Genomic DNA, 19,029 nt, shown 5'->3' with positions numbered 1-19,029 from the left:
TTGAACCACCAGCCTTCTGGTTAGCAGTCAAGTGTCTTAGGCACTACGCTACCAGAGCTCCCAATCTTATATTTATGATTACAAGGGCATTTTTTAAGGCATAATTTGAATTATACCATGGAGCCAATGACAGAATTAGGTGGCATAGTGCCTAAGGCATTTGACTGCTAACCAGAAGACTGATGGTTCAAACCCACCACCCACTCCTCAGAAGGAAGGTTGGGCAATCTACTTCCATAGTGATACTGCCTTGGAAACCCAAGGAGGGTCACTATGAGTCAGATCCGACTCGACGGCAGTGAGTTTTTGAGAGTTGATATTTAGGAATATATTTCTGATTACTGAATAACATGAACCATCATCCATTGAAATATCCAATAATGACAGAATACAAGACTGGTTTAGTTTAAAATGTAATGTAATCTTAGATCTAGGCCCACATTATTGTCAAGTCAGATTGAACATTTTCTACTTCCTCTGCCTATATTCAATTATAATATATTTTTTCCTTTTCTAATCATCATAGATTTAGCTATATACATATAGGGCAACAGAGAATAGATATTTCCTTTGTTATGTGAAAATGAATTCATTTATAGAAACACTAAATTTTTAGTAATTATGAGGTAGAGAAAGAGTGGACAATTTGGGCATAAGGAAATAAAATTGAGAAAGGAGAAATGTTAGCTTTTAAATGCTCTGAAGCAACCCACTGAGCAAAGATACAAACGTGGCCTTTATTTTATATAAGAAAGGAAACATTTGAAAGAGCAGACTCAGAGCCGTCTTCCTGGTAGAAAACAGTTCTACTCTGAGGCACGACAGCTTCCAAACTTTTCTTAAATACTCAGAATGTGGATCATTCGTACCCAGGATTTGGACTTTACATAAAACAAAAGTATGAAATTATCTGTATGAAGAAGGGGTAGGAATTTTCAATTTATTGTATTACCATAATAAAGTTTTGAGCTTAGAAGTACCATGAATCTAATTTAACTCTGTTACTTTTTGGATGATGAAAAGGTTGAAGAAACGAAGTGACCTTTATGATCTTATGTTGCAATACAATTCAACTTAAAAAGGAAAAAAAAAAGCATGCATTTAACACGTACGGGATGCCTACCACTGTACTAGCTTTCTTGAAGTGTTGTTTTGAATATGTAAGGGTGAATTCTTTGTCCTAGAAAATTTTCAATTTCTTTTGATAGGAATACACACACACACACACACACAAATATGTATATATATTATACGTATATTTAATACAGATTATATATAAGAAAGTTGCTGAGTGAACTCAGTATAGCAGGGATATTATTAAGGGATATAATAGAAATTGCTATAAATGTCAGTTCTGTCTGGAATGTTTAAATTTTAGCCTAATGAAGCAAAGATTGAGTTGGCATTTCAGAAATGGAAACACAAAAACAAAAATATATACCTAAGTATATAGAAGATGATCCCAGAAGACTGTAAGTGGAGACATAAGATGATTGCCCTCATAATTAGATAGTAATCCTAGTAATGATTGCAATAACAAACAAACAGAAAAACCCAAGCCTGTTGCCATCACGTCAGTTCTGAGTCACAGTGATCCTACAGGACAGGGTAGAACTGCCCATAAGGTTTTCAAGGCTGTAATCTTTATTGGAAGGAGTCATGGTGGCACAGTGCTTAAGTGCTTGCCGAAAGATCAGTGGTTGAAATCCACCAGCTGCTCTGAAGGAGAAAGATGAAGCAGTCTGCTTCTGTAAAGATTACAGCCTTGGAAACCCCATGGGGCAGTTCACTCTGTCCTATATGGTCGATGTAAGTCAGAATCAACTAGACGGCAAAGTGGCTTAACTGTTAGAAAGCAGACTGCCACAACTTTCTCCTGCAGAGTGGCTGGTTCAAATCACTCACTTTTTGGTATAGCATAGTGCCTAAGGCACTTGATTGCTAACCAGAAGACTGGTGGTTCAAACCCACCAGCCACTCCTCAGAAGGAAGGTTGGGTGATCTACTTCTGTAGTGATACTGCCTGGGAAACCCAAGGAGAAGTCGCTATGAGTTGTGTCAGACTCAATGACAAATAACAACAGCAGCCAATCACCTAACCACTCTGCCACCAGGGCTCCTTAAGGACAACAGTAGTTAACGTATATCAAATACTTTCTGTGAATAAAGAACTATGCTAGTAGTTATATACAATAGTAAAAAATTAAATGAATTATGTCAGTTAATTTTTATAACCTTATGGTGTTGTTGTTATTATCATTTTATACACCAAGAAACTGAAGTTCATTGAATAACTTGCCCAGACGACATATCCGGTATTGGCAGAGCTAATATTAATATTAATTTATGTCTGTTGATTTTTTGAAACCATGCTCTTTATTACTATGATTTTCATTGCTACTAAGTAATAACTTAGGAGCTCTGGTAGTGTAGTGCCTAGGGCATTTGACTGCTACCCAGAAGGCTGGCGGTTCAAACCCACCAGCCACTCCTCAGAAGGAAGGTTGGGCAATCTACTTCCGTAGTGATAAAGCCTTGGCAACCCAAGGAGGGGTTGCTATGAGTCCGGTCCAACTCGACAGCACACAACAACAATAACAACAATGCTTTTCATGAGGGAAATCCTCGTCACCCTGGAATAGTGATCAGAATTCTGAGTTTATATATAATGTTTGGGTCATTCTAAAAGCTATTGTATTTTCAGAGATTAGTAAACTCTTGTTTTTTAAACTTTCAAAGAAAATGAGTTGGAGAAAATCTAGCTTTCTGAGATTTTAAACCAGATATTCTATTTGTTGTTATGTGCTGTCGATTCTGCCCTGACTCATAGCGACCCCTCCTTGGGTTTCTGAGGCAGTATCACTATGGAAGTAGATTGCCCAGCCTTCCTTCCAAGGAGTGGCTGGTGGTTTGAACCACCAGCCTTCTGGTCAGCAGTCAAGTGCCTTAGGCACTATGCTACCAGAGCTCCTTAGATACTCTATTTATTTGAGGTAAAACTATTTGGTTATTATCTTTTCAGTACATATGTGCATGAATTCATTTTTTATGTATTAAAAACACTGGTTAATATTTCATTCTTTGCAATTATAACATTATTGTTTCCTGAATTTAATAATAATTTTTTAAATGATGCTGCCAGGCACTTAAATTTTGTGTTACTTGTGTGAAAATAATCTTACTCTTGGAGCTTTTTCAGAGTGTTTCTGTTTGTTGTTCATTGTGTTTTGTTCATGTTTTGTTCTGTTTTGGGTATAGTGAGAGAATTGGAAAAGAATGAGCCCAGGAGAGCTTTTGATAAAATAAAGATCTGTCTCTGTTGAAGGTCTATTCTTCCCTAAATCTCTTACTGCTTCCAACAACAACAACAACAAATTTCAGTATCTGCTTATTTTTCTGTTTTATTTTTATTATTTCCAAGTCAAGAAAATTCAAACTTATAGAAATTCACAAGAAATTTGGGGAACATAAAAATAAGAAGAATGTATATAATTAATATGCCAGCAAATATATTACTCTATTTCTTAGAACAGGAAAAAAAAAAAAAAAAAAAGAGCTTCTTTTCATGGGTTAAATTACCCAGAAAAAAGTAATAATTTATGATAACTTCTACAAAAAATATTTGCTCTCAGAAACATTACTTTTTTTTTTTTGTCAAATTTATTTCTTCCTTGCCTCTTGCTATTATCTCTCCATAAAAAGCCTACTTTTTTTTTATTGTGAACTATTTTTTGCAGGAATTATAACTTTAGTATAAAAAGTTCATTAAAATTGATCCTGGGATAGATAAATCTTATCTAATTTTCTTTTGATGTCGAACTAATTTTGTTTAAATTGCTAAGATTATTTTATAGAATTGTAGACAGAGATAGACAAAAGCTTTGTGATATCAAAGAATTTATATGCTTTTATGAGTTGTTTCTTGTCTTGCTCCTTCTACGGTGGTGCTAATCTGAGCACAGGGCTCTCTTTGAAGTCAAAGAGCTTCAGATTTAGATCAGCTTCACTCAGTCCCAGATCCTGGAAGAAAAGGGGTCTTAGAACATAGATGGCCATCAAATTAAAACAAGAATATTTGAATTATACTAGTTCAAAGATTGGACACCCTACTGTCCTTTGATATTAAAATAAAATGGAACAGCTAGAATATATTGAGCTAAATCTGGATATAAAACATGTTTGATGTTTCTTTTTCATAGATAGAATCTTATGGTTCTGACTGTACTAGTATGATAAAATTGATAAGAGGACATTTTAATTTCAAATGTAGTTTTAAAATATTACTTGCATTATAATTATAGCCTTAGGATAGGCCACTTAATGTGAACTTGATCAACATCTGTGTTATCTGATACCTTCTTCCCTTGAGAAAGACCAATATCATGGATCTCATACACAGAGTTGTATTTAGGTTTCCAGTGAATTTTCCCTTCATTTATAAAATAGTTTTAATTTTTCTCTTATTGAGTTGGCATGGTGTTCCATCTGGGAGTTTGGGGTAACTATCACTTCAAAGCCTTGTATAGTCTGTTGCTCACTGAAGATGAGCTGAGGTGTCTTCCAACTATGAGCGAGTTCCAGTAACATGCATTCCTTGCCCTTAAAGATGTTTCACCCATAGTTTGTTTAGGGAATCAGCTGGGAGCTTTGTGATATTTCATGAGCCTCCATAGTAGTGTTTTACTTATAAAACCCTCTTTCCTTTAAGGTTTTGCCAAAAGGGCAGAGAGACCACAACTTCTGACCTTCTCTAACCCCACAGGAGGAAGACAGAATCACCATCAGTAGCCCAAGGCCTATTCCTTCAAGGCCAGACATGCTACCTTCCTCCAGCCCTTTCACCAACCCTGACACCAACCATTCCTCCTGCAGTACCCACCATCTCTCTGCTGGGTTTGATTATTCGCTGCAGTAGCCACACAGAACTCACAAATTATGGGGTTTATTAGGGAAATACAAGGCTACAATTAAAGTTCAGGAACAACGCCTAATCTGTCTCAGCTCACCATCTCTCAGCCAACAGTCTCTCTCAGTCTCTCTCCCAGCTGTGTGTGTCTCTCAGTGTCTCTCAGCAATGTGTGTTTCTTGGCATCTCTTTCTTAGCAGTGCATGTCTCTCAGGAGCATGTTTCTCTCAGCAGCACGTCTTTTGCAGCCAGCAGTCAGAGAGACTTCTTCTGCCTCTAGGAGGTCTCCTTTTGAGCCTGGTAGAGTGACCAAACTAACCAATCATAACATCAGAATTCTAAGCACCTGAGAGAGTGTGAACTTCCCAGAACATTGCTTTGTGCCACTCTCAACAGAAATACTCCAGGTGGATAACTTTAACAATCAGGAGCTCCTCAATTGCTCACGGCAAATTCCACCATGGAGTTTACAAAGACTTATGGCTAGAAAAGCCATACTGGGTAATTTACTATACCACAGGTGTCTAAACATTTACAAATACATCACACTGGATACTTGCTGGAAACACGAGAAATCAGTACATTTCTCGATGTGACCTGAATTTAAGGAGATTTTGATTCTGGTAGACACGGTCACTGAGGACCAGGAAACATCTGTTTAGAGTGATGCTCTCAATTTATGTTCATGAATTTTTCTAGAAATTGGCCATGATGATACAGAAGCTTCTCACCAGGGTTCTCTCTGCCTGTTGTTTGTATAATCTGAAATTATTGTATTCACCTGTACCTACAGTATAACCCCCCCCAAGTCCCAATGTCCCTATTGCCAAGGCAACTAATGTAGTTCATTTTGAGACCTCATGAGCCATAATCATTGGACCCACCAACCACTCCTCGGAAGGAAGGTTGGACAATCTACTTCCGCAGTGATACTGGCTCAGAAACCCAAGGAGGGGTCACTATGAGTTGGATCTGACTCAATGGCAGTGTTTGGTTTGGATTTTATGATGGAATTTTAGGGATCAGCAGTAAGGTATGGGATAGGATAGAGAATTGCCATGACAACTCACTAGGAGAAAAATTAAAACTATTTTACAGATGAAGGCAAAATACACTGGGAACCTAAATACAACTCCAGAAGTGAATTTTATGATATTTTCTGAAGGGACAGGATGTACTCTTGCCATCCTTACCTGCACACACACACAGTTTATGTTGTAGTATCTAATACTGTCAAATAGGACTAAGTCTGGTAAACATAACTTAAATATAAAAACACTATTTCCTTTTCTAAGGATATACTTTTCCCTTTATCAGTCCTGTAGTAGATAGTTAATAAATATTTATTGAATGTTGATGGAAAACAGTGATTACAAGGTGAAGAGATACAACAAATAGCCCTGCATTTTTGCCCATTCAGAGTCAGGCTGGTTAGTTCTACCTCCTATGATTAAAAAACCAAAAAAACCAAACCCACTGCCATAGAGTCAATTCTGACTCATAGCAAACCCCATTGGGTTTCCGAGGCAGTAAATCTTTACGGAAGTAGATTGCCCAGTCTTGCTTCCATGGAGTAGCTGGTGGGTTTGAACCACCAACCTTCTGCTTAGCAGTCAGATGCCTTAGGCACTGTGCTACCAGGGCTCCTTCCTCTTATGATTAGGTGATAGTTATTCTACAAGTTGTTATTTCAGTTAACTAAATCATCCTTGACTGGAAGGATTCATAATTTTAAACCGAATGGGGAAACCAATGCATTTGGCTCATTACTGGAAAGCTCTGGCACACTGAAGAAGAAATGTGCTACAACTTAGCATAAAGAACTCTATTACTTGGATTGAGTATGTATTGTTAAGAGAGTATATATGGTTAAGAGAACCAAAGGAAAAATAATGGAACCAAAAAGTATCTTTTATGGCAATAAGAATGATTCTCATCCTGAAAAAAAGTGCATATACTTTAGAGCAGCTTAAAGGTTAAAATTGATGGGGAACTGAAACAAACATGTAATTGCTCTAAATGAATTCATGTCTTCTGGTCTAGATAAACTTTGTCACGTAACAGATGAAATTTCTAGTTCTATTGCAAAAGTATTGTAAATGATGGGAAGTAAGAGGGTTACCAGTAAAAAATGAGAGAGCCATATGTTCCACTTCTCACAAAGAAATGTAGATGGTAAATTTTGAAAATTATGGCCTGTATTCTTAGTTTGTAAGTGTTTACAAAAACAGTTGTAACTGGAAGTCTGAAATTTTATTCAATCAAGAGACGTTTAACGGATTCCTTCCAAGTTCTGGCTTCTCTGGTATCTCATGATATTGTGAATGAGGAGAGAGAGAGGAAAGACATGATGAGATATTTCTACAAATTCACCACTGCTCCCTGAACACCCAGTACAAAGCATCCCATATCCTTTTTAATTTTTTTGTGTATTATTTATCTCTATATGGTATTTCATTTGCTCACTTAGTTAATTGTTCATAGTTTGTCTCCACTGGATGTAAGTGCTAGAGAGTAGAGGCTTTGAATAATTTGTTTACTGCTCAATCTCCAGCCCTTAGAGCAGCAGTGAATGCAATGTAGTCAACTCACTGCCGTTGAGTTGAACCCGACTCATAGCGACCCCTCCTTGGGTTTCCAGGGCGGTATCACTACAGAAGTAGTAGACAGGCAATCAATATTTGTTGATTGAATTAGTTAGTTGAGCTGCCATATCCAAATAGATTTGAAGAATAGATTGATATCCAGCTGGCTGGGAAAATTCAAAGGAAGGAGCTTCTTATCCTTGGCATATGACTTGAATGATGGTAAAAATGTCATGCCTAACAAAATGACTCATGAAATTATATAAAAATCCTAACTGTTGTTGTCTATCATGACAAATCAACTCTAATCAGATGAAATTGGATAGAGGTAATACCTAAATTCCAACATTTGCGTTTAGAAAATAAAAATATAAGTAAAGAATGAAGTTTAATTTTAAAAAAGATGAAAGCAATAGGCAGTTTAGGTAACAGCATGAGCAGTATGATCCAATGATATGAAATGACTCTGACCTCACCCTCTTTTATATTCTAAACTGTCCATAAAAACCAATGAGGCAATCCCAATTGTTATTATCTTCATTGCACTAATTGTATTTAGCTTTAATATCAGGGAGTTGATTATAATATTTCACTTTGTATTACACACATCTGGAGGGTTATATCCTTTTTCAAAATTTAAAGGAATATTGGTGGAGGAGACTGATGAGGATAGTGAAACTCTTTAGTTGAGGATCAATAAGGAGGGAGTTGTAAAGGCAGCAATATGCGTATCATGTAGAAGAGAACCAAGCACCATGTTTCTAGGTGTGAGGAAGCAAGACCAGTGGAAGAATTTAACAGGAGGTATATTTTGGCTCAAAGAAAGGGAGAGTTTTGTATCAACTCCAGCAATTAGACCTGAATGTGCTGCTTTGCGGGGGTGGGTCGGCAAGTGTTCCTGTGATGACTGAACAGATGAACAGAGGGATTTATGTCTTGGTTGAAGGAGTTGAACCAGATGGCTACCAATATAACTTTTTGTTCTAAGATTCTGTGATAACATGTTTCTGACAACAAGAAATCTCTCTGTTTAGGCCTTTCCACAAATATTTTTTAGGGCAGGTGAGTTTAGGAGGACAAATATTTTAAATGATTATGGATTCTGAAATGAGAGGCAGGATGTATGGTAGATAAGTGCACAGTATTGAACTAAAATGTCTGTGTCTAAATCCCAGGTGTGAGTTATTAATTGGATAATCTTGAATAAATTACTTAATGTCTCTGTGTCTCATTTACCATGTATAAATTTGAATAACGTAGTATCTACCTAATCGATTTATTGTGACAATTAAATGAAAAAAAAAAATCTTTTAGAATAGTATCTAGTACAGAGTGATCGTTAGATATTGTTGTTGTTATTATTACATGTATTATTACAATTAAATTTAAAAACCACCATAGAGTAATAAACCAAAAAAAATCAAACTCACTGACATCGTGTCGATTCCAACTCATAGTGATCCCTCCTTGGGTTTCCGAGGCGGTATCTCTACAGAAGTAAATTGCCCCATCTTCTTTCTAAGGAGTGGCTCGTGGGTTTGAACCGCCTTCTGGTTAGCAGTCAAATGCCTTAGGCACTACACCACCAGAGTAATAGTGATATATTTAATTGCTGCATTAGGAGTCCATTAGGATATTCTGGAGGAGAAAATTTCTTCTTTGATAGAAAGCATGAATATTGGATCCAGGCAGGTCTGGGCTCTAAACTTATTCTGCCCTTTGTGGGCTGTATAGCTTCGACAGGTCACCTAACCTCATCATGTTCCTTTTCCTATGGACTCTTCAGTTATAGGGCTGCTATAAAATTAAATGAGGCAGTATGTGTAATTTGATTAGTAATAAATGTCAATTTCCATTCCTCTGAAAGAGATGACATTTAATTCTCAATCCTTTTTCAAATTGTCTGAAGACTTTAGGAATGTAGGTCAATGTAGAGACTTAGGGCTTTGAAGGATCCTGAGATACCCTGCCATAATTGCCCTTCATGCAGGAGATGGAAGTATGGGGCCCAGAATTGTGGAGAGATTTACAGAAGGCCACACCGCTTCTTCACTTCTTCGTATGAAAGGGAAGAGCTAGTTGATTGGGACTTGAGAGAGATAATGGAAAAGATAAGTGAACATTCAGAGTTCTTTCCTCGGAGGAAGAAAAACACCCAGCTTCTGAACTCCTTGTGTATGTTTTGCTGTGTATATGTCTATGTATGTGTGTGTATGTGTGACTATGTGTAAATGTGTGTGAATTTGTAAGTGTGTATGTATTTGAATATATGTATGTAGGTGCATGTGGGAGTGGGAGTGTATATAAGTGAACATGTGTGTGAGTCTGTGAAGGTGTTTGTATCAGTGTGTGTGCTAATTTCATTATATTTAACATGATAGAAAGAAAAAGAAAAAAGTAAAAAGGGACAAAGTTCTACTTTTAGATGGACCCTGGCTTCCTTCTTCCTGGTCTAGTACTTTAATTTGTCTATTTCAACTTTTTTCTAAGGAAATCAAAAGTACCAGCAGCCTCTTAGCTTCCTCACACCAGTTTAATGAAAGTTACTTCAAACACATCCATAAACCTCAAGGTTTCATTTTATTTAAATATCCTGTCTTCTTCTGCAGACCTTCTGGTCTGCTTTCCAGGGCACTAAGATAGCCTGGAGCTCTGAGTTGATTTCCTGCTGGCTTACGGCCCCTGGGGAAGCTGCCTGAGACACAGACTTTTAAAGTGATGGGAGCCTTGAATTTAGTTAAGCAACTTGGGACCCAGGGCAATATCCAAACTGAGGTTTTGATTGTGCATATTATCCTGATTTCTAGAACTCCCTTGTACTTGCTTCCTTCCCCAAATACTGCATGAAACTGAGCTATATTACTCTGAGTTTTACTTAAAACACTTTTTACCATTTGCTGTGCTTCTGTGACCTTCATTAACACCACTGTATTAGAAAGAGACTTTGGTGATGTTTAAGAAAATGAATTTAAGATCAAGAGCTTGGCCTCCTAGTTTTTCGATTATGGAGTTAAATTGATGATATTAATTATATTAAAATTATGAACTACATTTCTGATGGCTTTTAAAAAATCTAAATTCTATGAATTGTGATCTTTGGTTTTATGAATGATGCAAGAGTATGTATCAAGAGTTCAATTAAATTTGTTGGCATACCATGTATTAATTATAGAACTATAAGAAAGAATCATTTTCCTTTCAGGATCAAGGGAAAAAAACAGAACAAAACAAAACAAAAAACAACCCACATTTATAGAATAGAACTCCTAGGAGAAAACAATACTAATGAGAAATTTATATATAACTTTGTTGAAATGGATATTTTTAAGTTTTGAAATTGGGTAGAATATAACTGCTCATGATCCCTAGGCTGATATTTACTGTGGTATTTCTTTGCTTCTCATTCTAAGAAAATATTAACACAGTGAGCTAATATTTTCTGTCAGAAACAAGTTGTTCAAGCATAAGAATTTTTTTCTTCGTTTGTTAACATGTCATTAACTTAGTAGAACTAATCTAAAATTATGTCATATTCTTTCTCTTTCATCTCCATTCTTGCTTTTTGGTTACTCATTCTAGCAGTACAAGACCAAGTCAAGCTACAAGGCTTTTGCAGCAATCCCTACAAACACATTGCTTTTGGAACAGAAGGTCAGTGTTGGCGCCAAAAGCATAGTAAATTTTATGTTTCTAATGTAATTTTTTCTATGTTTCTAAAATTTCTTTTGGGAAGATTTCTGTTTTAAAGTTCTGCTTTTATTAAAACAAAATTCTGCTCTTAGTTTAGTAGGACATGATGAAGCATCTTGGTCAATAGAATCAGAGATCTCTGATTTATTGCTACAGGTTGAATGTGAACCTACGGATCTCCAGACCACTGTTAAGCAGCCTTGGGAAAGCATGGTTCAGAGTTGGATAGATCCTTATTTTTGGAATTTAAATGGTTATTAAGGAGCCCTGGTCACACAGTGATTAAACACTTGGCTGCTAACTGAAAAGTTAGTGTTTTAAACCCACCAGCTGCTGGGAGAGACAGATGTGACAGTCTGCTTTTTAAAGATTACAGCCTTGGAAACCCTTTATGGCAGTTGTTCTATTCTGTCCTATAAGGTCACTATGATTCACAATCTACTCAATGGTAACTTTTTTTTTGGTAAATGGTCATTACATTTAAGAGTTTCCACCTACCCATATTGACCAAAAAGTAGAGGTGGAATGAGATTACACTGGGAAAATTGACCAGTTTGGTCATTAACTGTTCAAGACTTGATGATTAATAGAGGCTTCCACCAGGTAGAGACATATTAGCTGACTATACAACTTAGTCCCTTAGTTCCCAATCAGGGTTGCATCTTTTCATCCTTTCTTGTTGGGCACTGATTCTACCTTTTTGAATGGGAAGAAGGATTGATATCACTCCCAGTGACCCAGCTGCTTTCATGTGATTCTAGGACATTTTCCATTTTGCTATTAAGCGTCATTAATTAGAAAATCATAGGCTGTTACTCCACTAGGTAAATTAAATTACAGCATCTTGTTTAGTAAACACATTTTATATGCTTAAATGCAACCCAAATGGAGGATCATATCAAAATCAAAGCAAAATAATTTGCCAAATATGTGAAAATATTTGTTTAATATATAATTTTTATGATTTATTTAAGCAATCAATCGGTGCATTAAGCCAATTTTTTTCTGTACAATTATAGTGATTGAAATACTGTTACTATCATTTGTCAAAATATTATTTGTCACCGAGGTGTATATGAATCTGCTTTCTTGTTCTTTTAGTATGATATGGGATAATAAAATCTTCCTATGAGCTCTGGTAGTATAGTGCCTAAGGCACTTGACTGCTAACTAGAAGGCTGGTGGTTCAAACCCACCAGCCACTCCTTGGAAGGAAGATGGGGCAATCTACTTCCGTAGTGATATACCTTGGAAATCCAAGGAGGGCTCACTATGAGTTGGGTCCAACTCGATGGCATGTAACAAAAACAACAACAACAACATGTTCTCTTACATCCAAAGTAAGAACTTGTTAGTGGGAATCTCTAAGTAGTGTATATCCAAAATCCACTGACAATGAGTGGATTCCAATTCATAGTGACCCTATAGCACAGAATATAACTGTCCCATAGGGTGTCTAAGGTTGTAAATCTTTACAGAAGCAGACTGCCACATCTTACTCCCACAGAGCGGCTAGTAGATTCAAACTGCAGACTTTTCATTAGCGGCCCAATGCTTTAACCACAGCACTGCCAGAGAAGTTAGCATTAAATGGACAGATCTCTTATAGTTTATAATTCTAATAACTAACTCCATAATCTACTTTTTTATTTTATTTTATTTTATCTGCAATATGAATGCTTTGGAGATCGCTGTACTGCAGAGAAATCTGCAGTTTTATCTCTAGCTTCTCTCCTGACATTGTACCTTTTATAACTCTTAAAGACCAAATCCACTGCCATCAAGTTGATTCCAACTCATAGCAACCCCAATGGGTTTTCAAGGCGGTAAATCTTTACAGAAGTAGATTGCCGAGTCTTCCTTCTACGGAGTGGCTAGTGGGTTTGAACCACCAACCTTCTAGTTAGCAGTCAAATGTCTTAGGCACTGTACCACCAGAGCTCTTTTTTAAAGACCAGATGGGCCTAAAACAGTGATTTCAGGAGGTTTCAGGATGCTGTGAGATGTGACACTTTCTCCAGTTGCTCCTTGTCCTACTGTCTAGGGTCATCATGTTGAATCATACAAGAGTATTCCCGCACCACAGAATCTCTGCCCATTCCAGACAGATTGTTCTGAAATCTGGTCACATGTATCTACCTTCACAGAAATGGGAGGCTCTCCCCTGAGCAGGCAAACAAACAGGAGATTAGGGCCTGTCTGTGTCGTGGCATCCTCCATTATGCTTATCTCACATGACCTAGAAACATTCTTTGTCCTTTTTTTTTCCTATAGTTCAACAACAACAACAATAGTTATAGAAATACATATATCACAACATTTGCCAATTCAACATTTTTCAGGAATACAATTTAGTGACATCAATTCCATTAATCATATTGTGCAACTACCACCTACAAATTTCACATTTTCCATCATCATAAACACTCACTGCTTCTTGAATTGTGTGGTATTATATTAATTTTGTATTTTTAAAAACAACAATTAATACTTCTTAAAAAGGTCTGTAACATAAAACTGAGTATCAGTATTGGTTCCAGACTATCTTCAATAGCTCTCTCCTCCTGTAAACAACTGGATTATAGAAATTATGGTCTATTAGTTAATCATTAAAAATGAAGAATTGTTAGTTTAATTTCCAATTTTATCACAAACCCATTTCACCAATGTACTAGGTGATATTGTGTGTTTAACCCAATACAAGTTCACAAAGGAGATGTCTTGTATTTTTAATTTCAAATAAAACATACTTTGTAGGAAAATGTTTTTTTATTTTTGGTATAACATAATGTAAATATTATAATACATAATTAAAAATAATGTTATTCTGGGGAGGGGTGATTATTGTGTAAGCACTAGTCTGGGCAATTGTCTCTTGACCAAGATAAATTACTTTTGGACTATTAAATATTTGAGTTAGTTAGAAGTCACAAGACATATTTGTTTGTTCCTTCTTTAGCTCCTTTGAATAATTGTGCATGTTTTTGGTCAGCTTTCCCATGTTGTATGTTTCTCAATGAGAAACTTTGCTTTGTAAGAATTTTTAAATAACAACAATCTTATCCCAAGATTTTATGTGTTTATTTATTTTTCAGTATTATTTCCTTTCTTAAAAAATTAGTATGGTTTAAAGTTTAGAACAATTGTTTGTTTTATTAAAAAAAATTATTAAACAATTGTTTAATTTTCCACTCAACAATTCATAATTTTTTGTTTTGTGTCATTATATGCAATCTCCTCAAAGTAACAGTGCTCTTCCTACTTCCTCTCTGGTTTCCTGTTGCCTTTCACCCTTCTTTCCTGCCCCTTCCTGCCTTGTGAGCTTTGTTTTTGGGCAAATGCTGCTCTTTTGGTCTCATATGTTTGATTGCTCTGAGGATTATGCATCTCCTGGGTATTGTGATTCACCTTATAGGTCTGTCTGTTGCTTGGCTGAAAGGAAATCTTCAGGTGTGTGTTCAGTTCCAGGTTTGAAGGGTATCTAAAGGTCTCAGGGTTTCCACCAATCTCAATTAGACCAGTAAGTCTAGTCTTTTTTATGGTTTTGAATTTTGTTCTACATTTTTCTCCCACTTTATGCAGGACTTTTTGTTGTGATTCCAGAGTGATTGGTTGTGGTAGCAAAGCACCATATAGTTCTGGTCTCAGGATAGTAGAGTCTGTAATTCATGTGTTCCCTCAGTCTTTTGGACTAATTATTGTTTTGAGTCTTTGATTTTCTTCACTCTTCTTTCCTCCAGACAGAGAGAGATAAATTGTTGCAATTTAATTGGCCACTTGCAAGTTTTTAAGACCCTATTTGCTACTAACCAAAGTAGGATATAGAACATAGTCTTTGTGTACTATGTTATGCCAATTGACCTACATGTACATCAAGACTGTGGCCCAGTGACTTATTCCTTGAATGTGTTCTGTTATGGTTAAGAAATTCTCATGTCTTTACACCCTATATGCTCTGTAGTACACATGGATATATTTATAGCACGTAGAAATTGAAAAACCAAAACCAAACTCACTTCTGTGGAGTCGATTCTGACTCATAGTGACCCCTCCTTGGGTTTCCAAGGCAGTATCTCTATGTAAGTAGATTGTCTAGTCTTCCTTCCAAGGAGTAGCTGGTTGATTTGAACTGCCAGACTTCTGGTTAGCAGCCAAATATTGTAGAAATATCCTCTTCCAAACTTATATATACTCATGGCTGTAGTCCTATTCACCTTAGCATTTTGTTGAACTTGCATGTTTACATGTCTATCTACATATTCACTCAGAATACTGTTTGCTATTACTGTTATGGCAGGATTGTGTATGTAATAATATTTACCTTTATTACTTTTAACTGTTTACACCTCCCAATGTCTTTCTTTGCCCTGGTCATACTGTGCTATCCTCCTTATTATATATTTCCCTTCCATTCATTCAAGTTAATATATGTCTGTGGTTGTTGTTAGGTGTCATTGAGTTGGCCCTGACTCACAGTGACCCTATGTACAACAGAATGACACATTGCCTGGTCCTGCAAAATCTTGACAACCCTTGCTATGCTTGAGCCCATCGTTACAACCATTGTGTCAGTTCATCTCCTTGAGAGGCTTCCCCTATTTCGCCAACCCTCTACTTTGTTGACCTTATCCAGAGAATGGTCCCTTGTGACAACATGACCAAAGTAAGTGCAACAAAATCTAGCCATTCTCACTTCCAAGGAGCATTTCAGCTGCACTTCATCCAGAACAGATTTGTTCATTTATCTGGCTGTCTATGGCGTTTTCAGTATTCTTCGCCAATACCGTAATTTAAAGGCATCAACTCTTCTTTGGTCTTCCTTATTCATTGTACAGCTTTCACATGCATATGAGGCAATTGAAAATATCATGGCTCAGGTTAGGTGTACTTTAGTTCCTCAAAGTTACATCTTCACTCTTTAAGATTTTAAAGAGGTCTTTTGCATCAGATTTGCTCAGTGCAATATGACGTCTGATGTCTTGGTTGCTGTTTCCATGGGTGTTGGTTGTGGATCCAAGTAAAATAAAATCTTTGACAACATCAATCTTTTCTCCATTCATCACAATGTTGCTTATTGGTCCAGTTGTAAAGATTTTTGTTTTCTTTATGTTGAGGTGTAATCCATACTGAAATTAGAGTCTTTGACCTTCATCAGTAAATGCTGCAAGTCCTCTTCACTTTCAGCAAGCAAGGTTGTGTCCTCTCCATATCACAGGTTGTTAATGAGTCTTTCTCCATTCCTGATGCCGTATTCTTCTTCATATCGTCCAGCTTTGTGGATTAGTTGCTCAACATACAGATTGAATAATTATGGTGAGAGGATACAACCCTGATGAACTTCTTCCCGATTTTAAACCATGTGTATTCCCTTGTTCTGTTCAAATGACAGGTTCTTAGTCTATTTACAGGTTCCTTATAAGCACAATTAAGTATTCTGGAATTCCCATTCTTTGCAATGATATCTACAATTTGTTATGATCCACATAGTCAAATGCATTTGCACAGTCAATAAAACATAGGTAAACATCTTTCTGGCATTCTTTCCTTTCAGCCAAGATCCATCTGACATCAACAATCATATCCCTCATTGCATGTCCTCTTCTGAATCCAGCTTGCATTTCTGGAAGTTTCTTGTCCATATACTGCTGCAATCATTTTTGAATTATCTTCAGAATTTTTCTTGCATGTAATATTCATGACATTGTTTGATAATTTCCACATTCTGTTGGATTACCTTGCTTTGCAATGGGCACATATGTGTATTTCTTCCAGTCAGTAGACCAGGTAGCTGTCTTCAAAATTTCTTGGCATAAAATGAGTAAGTGCTTCCAGCACTGCATCTGTTTGTTGAAACTTCTCAACAGGTATTTCTTCAACTCCTGGAGCTTTGTTTTTCACCAGTTCCCTCAGTGCAGCTTGGACTTCTTCCTTCAGTACCATTAGTTCTTAATCATATGCTATCTTCTGAAATAACAGAACACTGACCTATTCTTTTCAGAACAGTGACTGTATTTCTTCCGCCTTCTTTTGATGTTTCCTGTATTGTTCAATATTTTTTCCACAGAATCCCTCAGTATTGCAGCTTGAGGCTTGATTTTTTTCTTCAGTTCTTTCAGCTTGAGATATGCTGAGCCTGTTCTTCCCTTTTTGTTTCCTAACTCCAGGTCTTTGCACATTTCATTATAATACTTTACTTTGTCTTCTTGAGCTACCCTTTGAAATTTTCTGTTCAGCTCTTTTATCTTGTCATTTCTTCCATTCACTTTAACTACTTTCCATTCAAGAGCAAGTTTCAGAGTCTCTTCTGCTATCCATTTGGTCTTTTCTTCCTTTCTTGCCTTTTTAATGACCTTTTGCTTTCTTCATATATAATGTTCTTGATATCATCCCAAAACTCGTGTGTTCATTGTTCATTGGTGTTCAGTGCATCAAATCTGTTCTTTAGATAGTCTCTAAATCCAGGTGGGATATACTCAGGGTAATGTTTTGGCTCTGAAGGACTTGTTTTAATTTTCTTCAGCTTCATCTTGAACTTACATATAAGCAATTGATGGTCTGTTCCACAGTCAGCTCCTGGCCTTGTTTTGACTGATGACATCAAGCTTCTCCATTGCTTCTTTCCACAGATGTAGTCAATTTGATTCCTGTATATTCTATTTGGTACCATCCATATGTATAGCTGCAATTTATATTGTTGAAGAAAGGTATTTGTCATGAATGAATCATTGGTCTTGCTAAATTCTGTCCTGTGATCTCTGGCATCATTCCTATCACCAAGATCATATTTTCCAATTTTTTGTTCTTTCCAACTTTTGCATTCCAATCACCAGTACTAATTAATATATCTTGATAGCACATTTGGTCAATTTCAGAGTTCAGGAGTTGGTAAAAATATTCAATTTCTTTAACTTTGGCTTTAGTGGTTGATGCATAAATTTGTATAGTAGTCTTATTAACTGGTCTTCCTTGTAGGCATATAGATATTATCCTATCACTGACAGCATTGTACCTCAGGATAGATCTTGAAACATGCTTTGTGATGATGAATGTCACACCATTCTTCTTCAATTTGTCACTCCTGGCATTATAGATAATATGATTGTCATATTCAAAATGGCCAATACCAATTGTTTCAGCTCACTAAAGCTAAGATATTGGTCTTAACCATTCCATTTAATTTTTCACAACATCTAATTTTCTTAGATTCATAGTTCATACATTCAGTGTTCTGATTATTAATAAATGTCTGCAACTTTTTCTTCCCATTTTGAGTCATGCCCTATCAACAGATGAAGGTTCTGAAAGCTTTTCTCCATCCATGTCGTTAAGGTCGACTCTACTTTGAGGAGGCAGCTCTTCCCCAGTCATATTTTCTTTGAGTGTCTTCCAACCTGAAGGGCTTATCTTCTTGGCACTATATTAGACAATGTTTTACTGCTTTTCATAAGGTTTTCAGTGGAAAACTTTTTTAGAAGTGGATTACCCTGTTCTTCCCAATCTGTCTTAGTCTATAAGCTCTGCTGAAACCTGTCCATCATGGGTGACCCTGACAGTACTTGAAATATCAGTGGCATAACCTCAAGCATCACAGCAACATGCAAGCTACCACAGTAGGACAAACTGACTGATGAGTGGTGGTCACCATAAACTGGGTAGTTTAAATAAAATAAATTTCTTCTCTCAAAATTCTGTATGCTAGAAGTCTGAAATAAAGGTGTTGGCAAACCACCCTCCCTCCAAAAGCTCTAGGGGAGAGGCGGGGCAAGATGGCGGACTAGGCAGAAGGATTGCACAGACCCTCTTCAACAAAGAAAAGGGAAACCAATTAACACAGACACAGAAGATAAT

At 36.5% G+C, this 19,029-nt stretch overlaps 1 protein-coding gene across 1 annotated transcript in view; it reads left to right on the top strand.

Moving 5' to 3' along the window:
• LOC103201037 (muscular LMNA interacting protein) overlaps positions 1–19,029 on the top strand; it is a 176,203-nt gene that overhangs the window by 54,368 nt on the left and 102,806 nt on the right. Inside the window, exon 5 of the mRNA XM_007945627.2 lies at positions 11,071–11,142. Within this exon, the coding sequence (XP_007943818.2) occupies positions 11,071–11,142 (72 nt within the window). The remainder of the gene's footprint in view (positions 1–11,070; positions 11,143–19,029) is intronic.

This window comes from Orycteropus afer, unplaced genomic scaffold, assembly GCF_000298275.1.
Source record: "Orycteropus afer afer isolate SDZICR_OR568_19922 unplaced genomic scaffold, OryAfe1.0 scaffold00140, whole genome shotgun sequence".
NCBI lineage: Eukaryota > Metazoa > Chordata > Mammalia > Tubulidentata > Orycteropodidae > Orycteropus > Orycteropus afer.
Note: the sequence above shows the minus strand (reverse complement) of the source record. Positions and strands in the feature narration are given on the sequence as shown.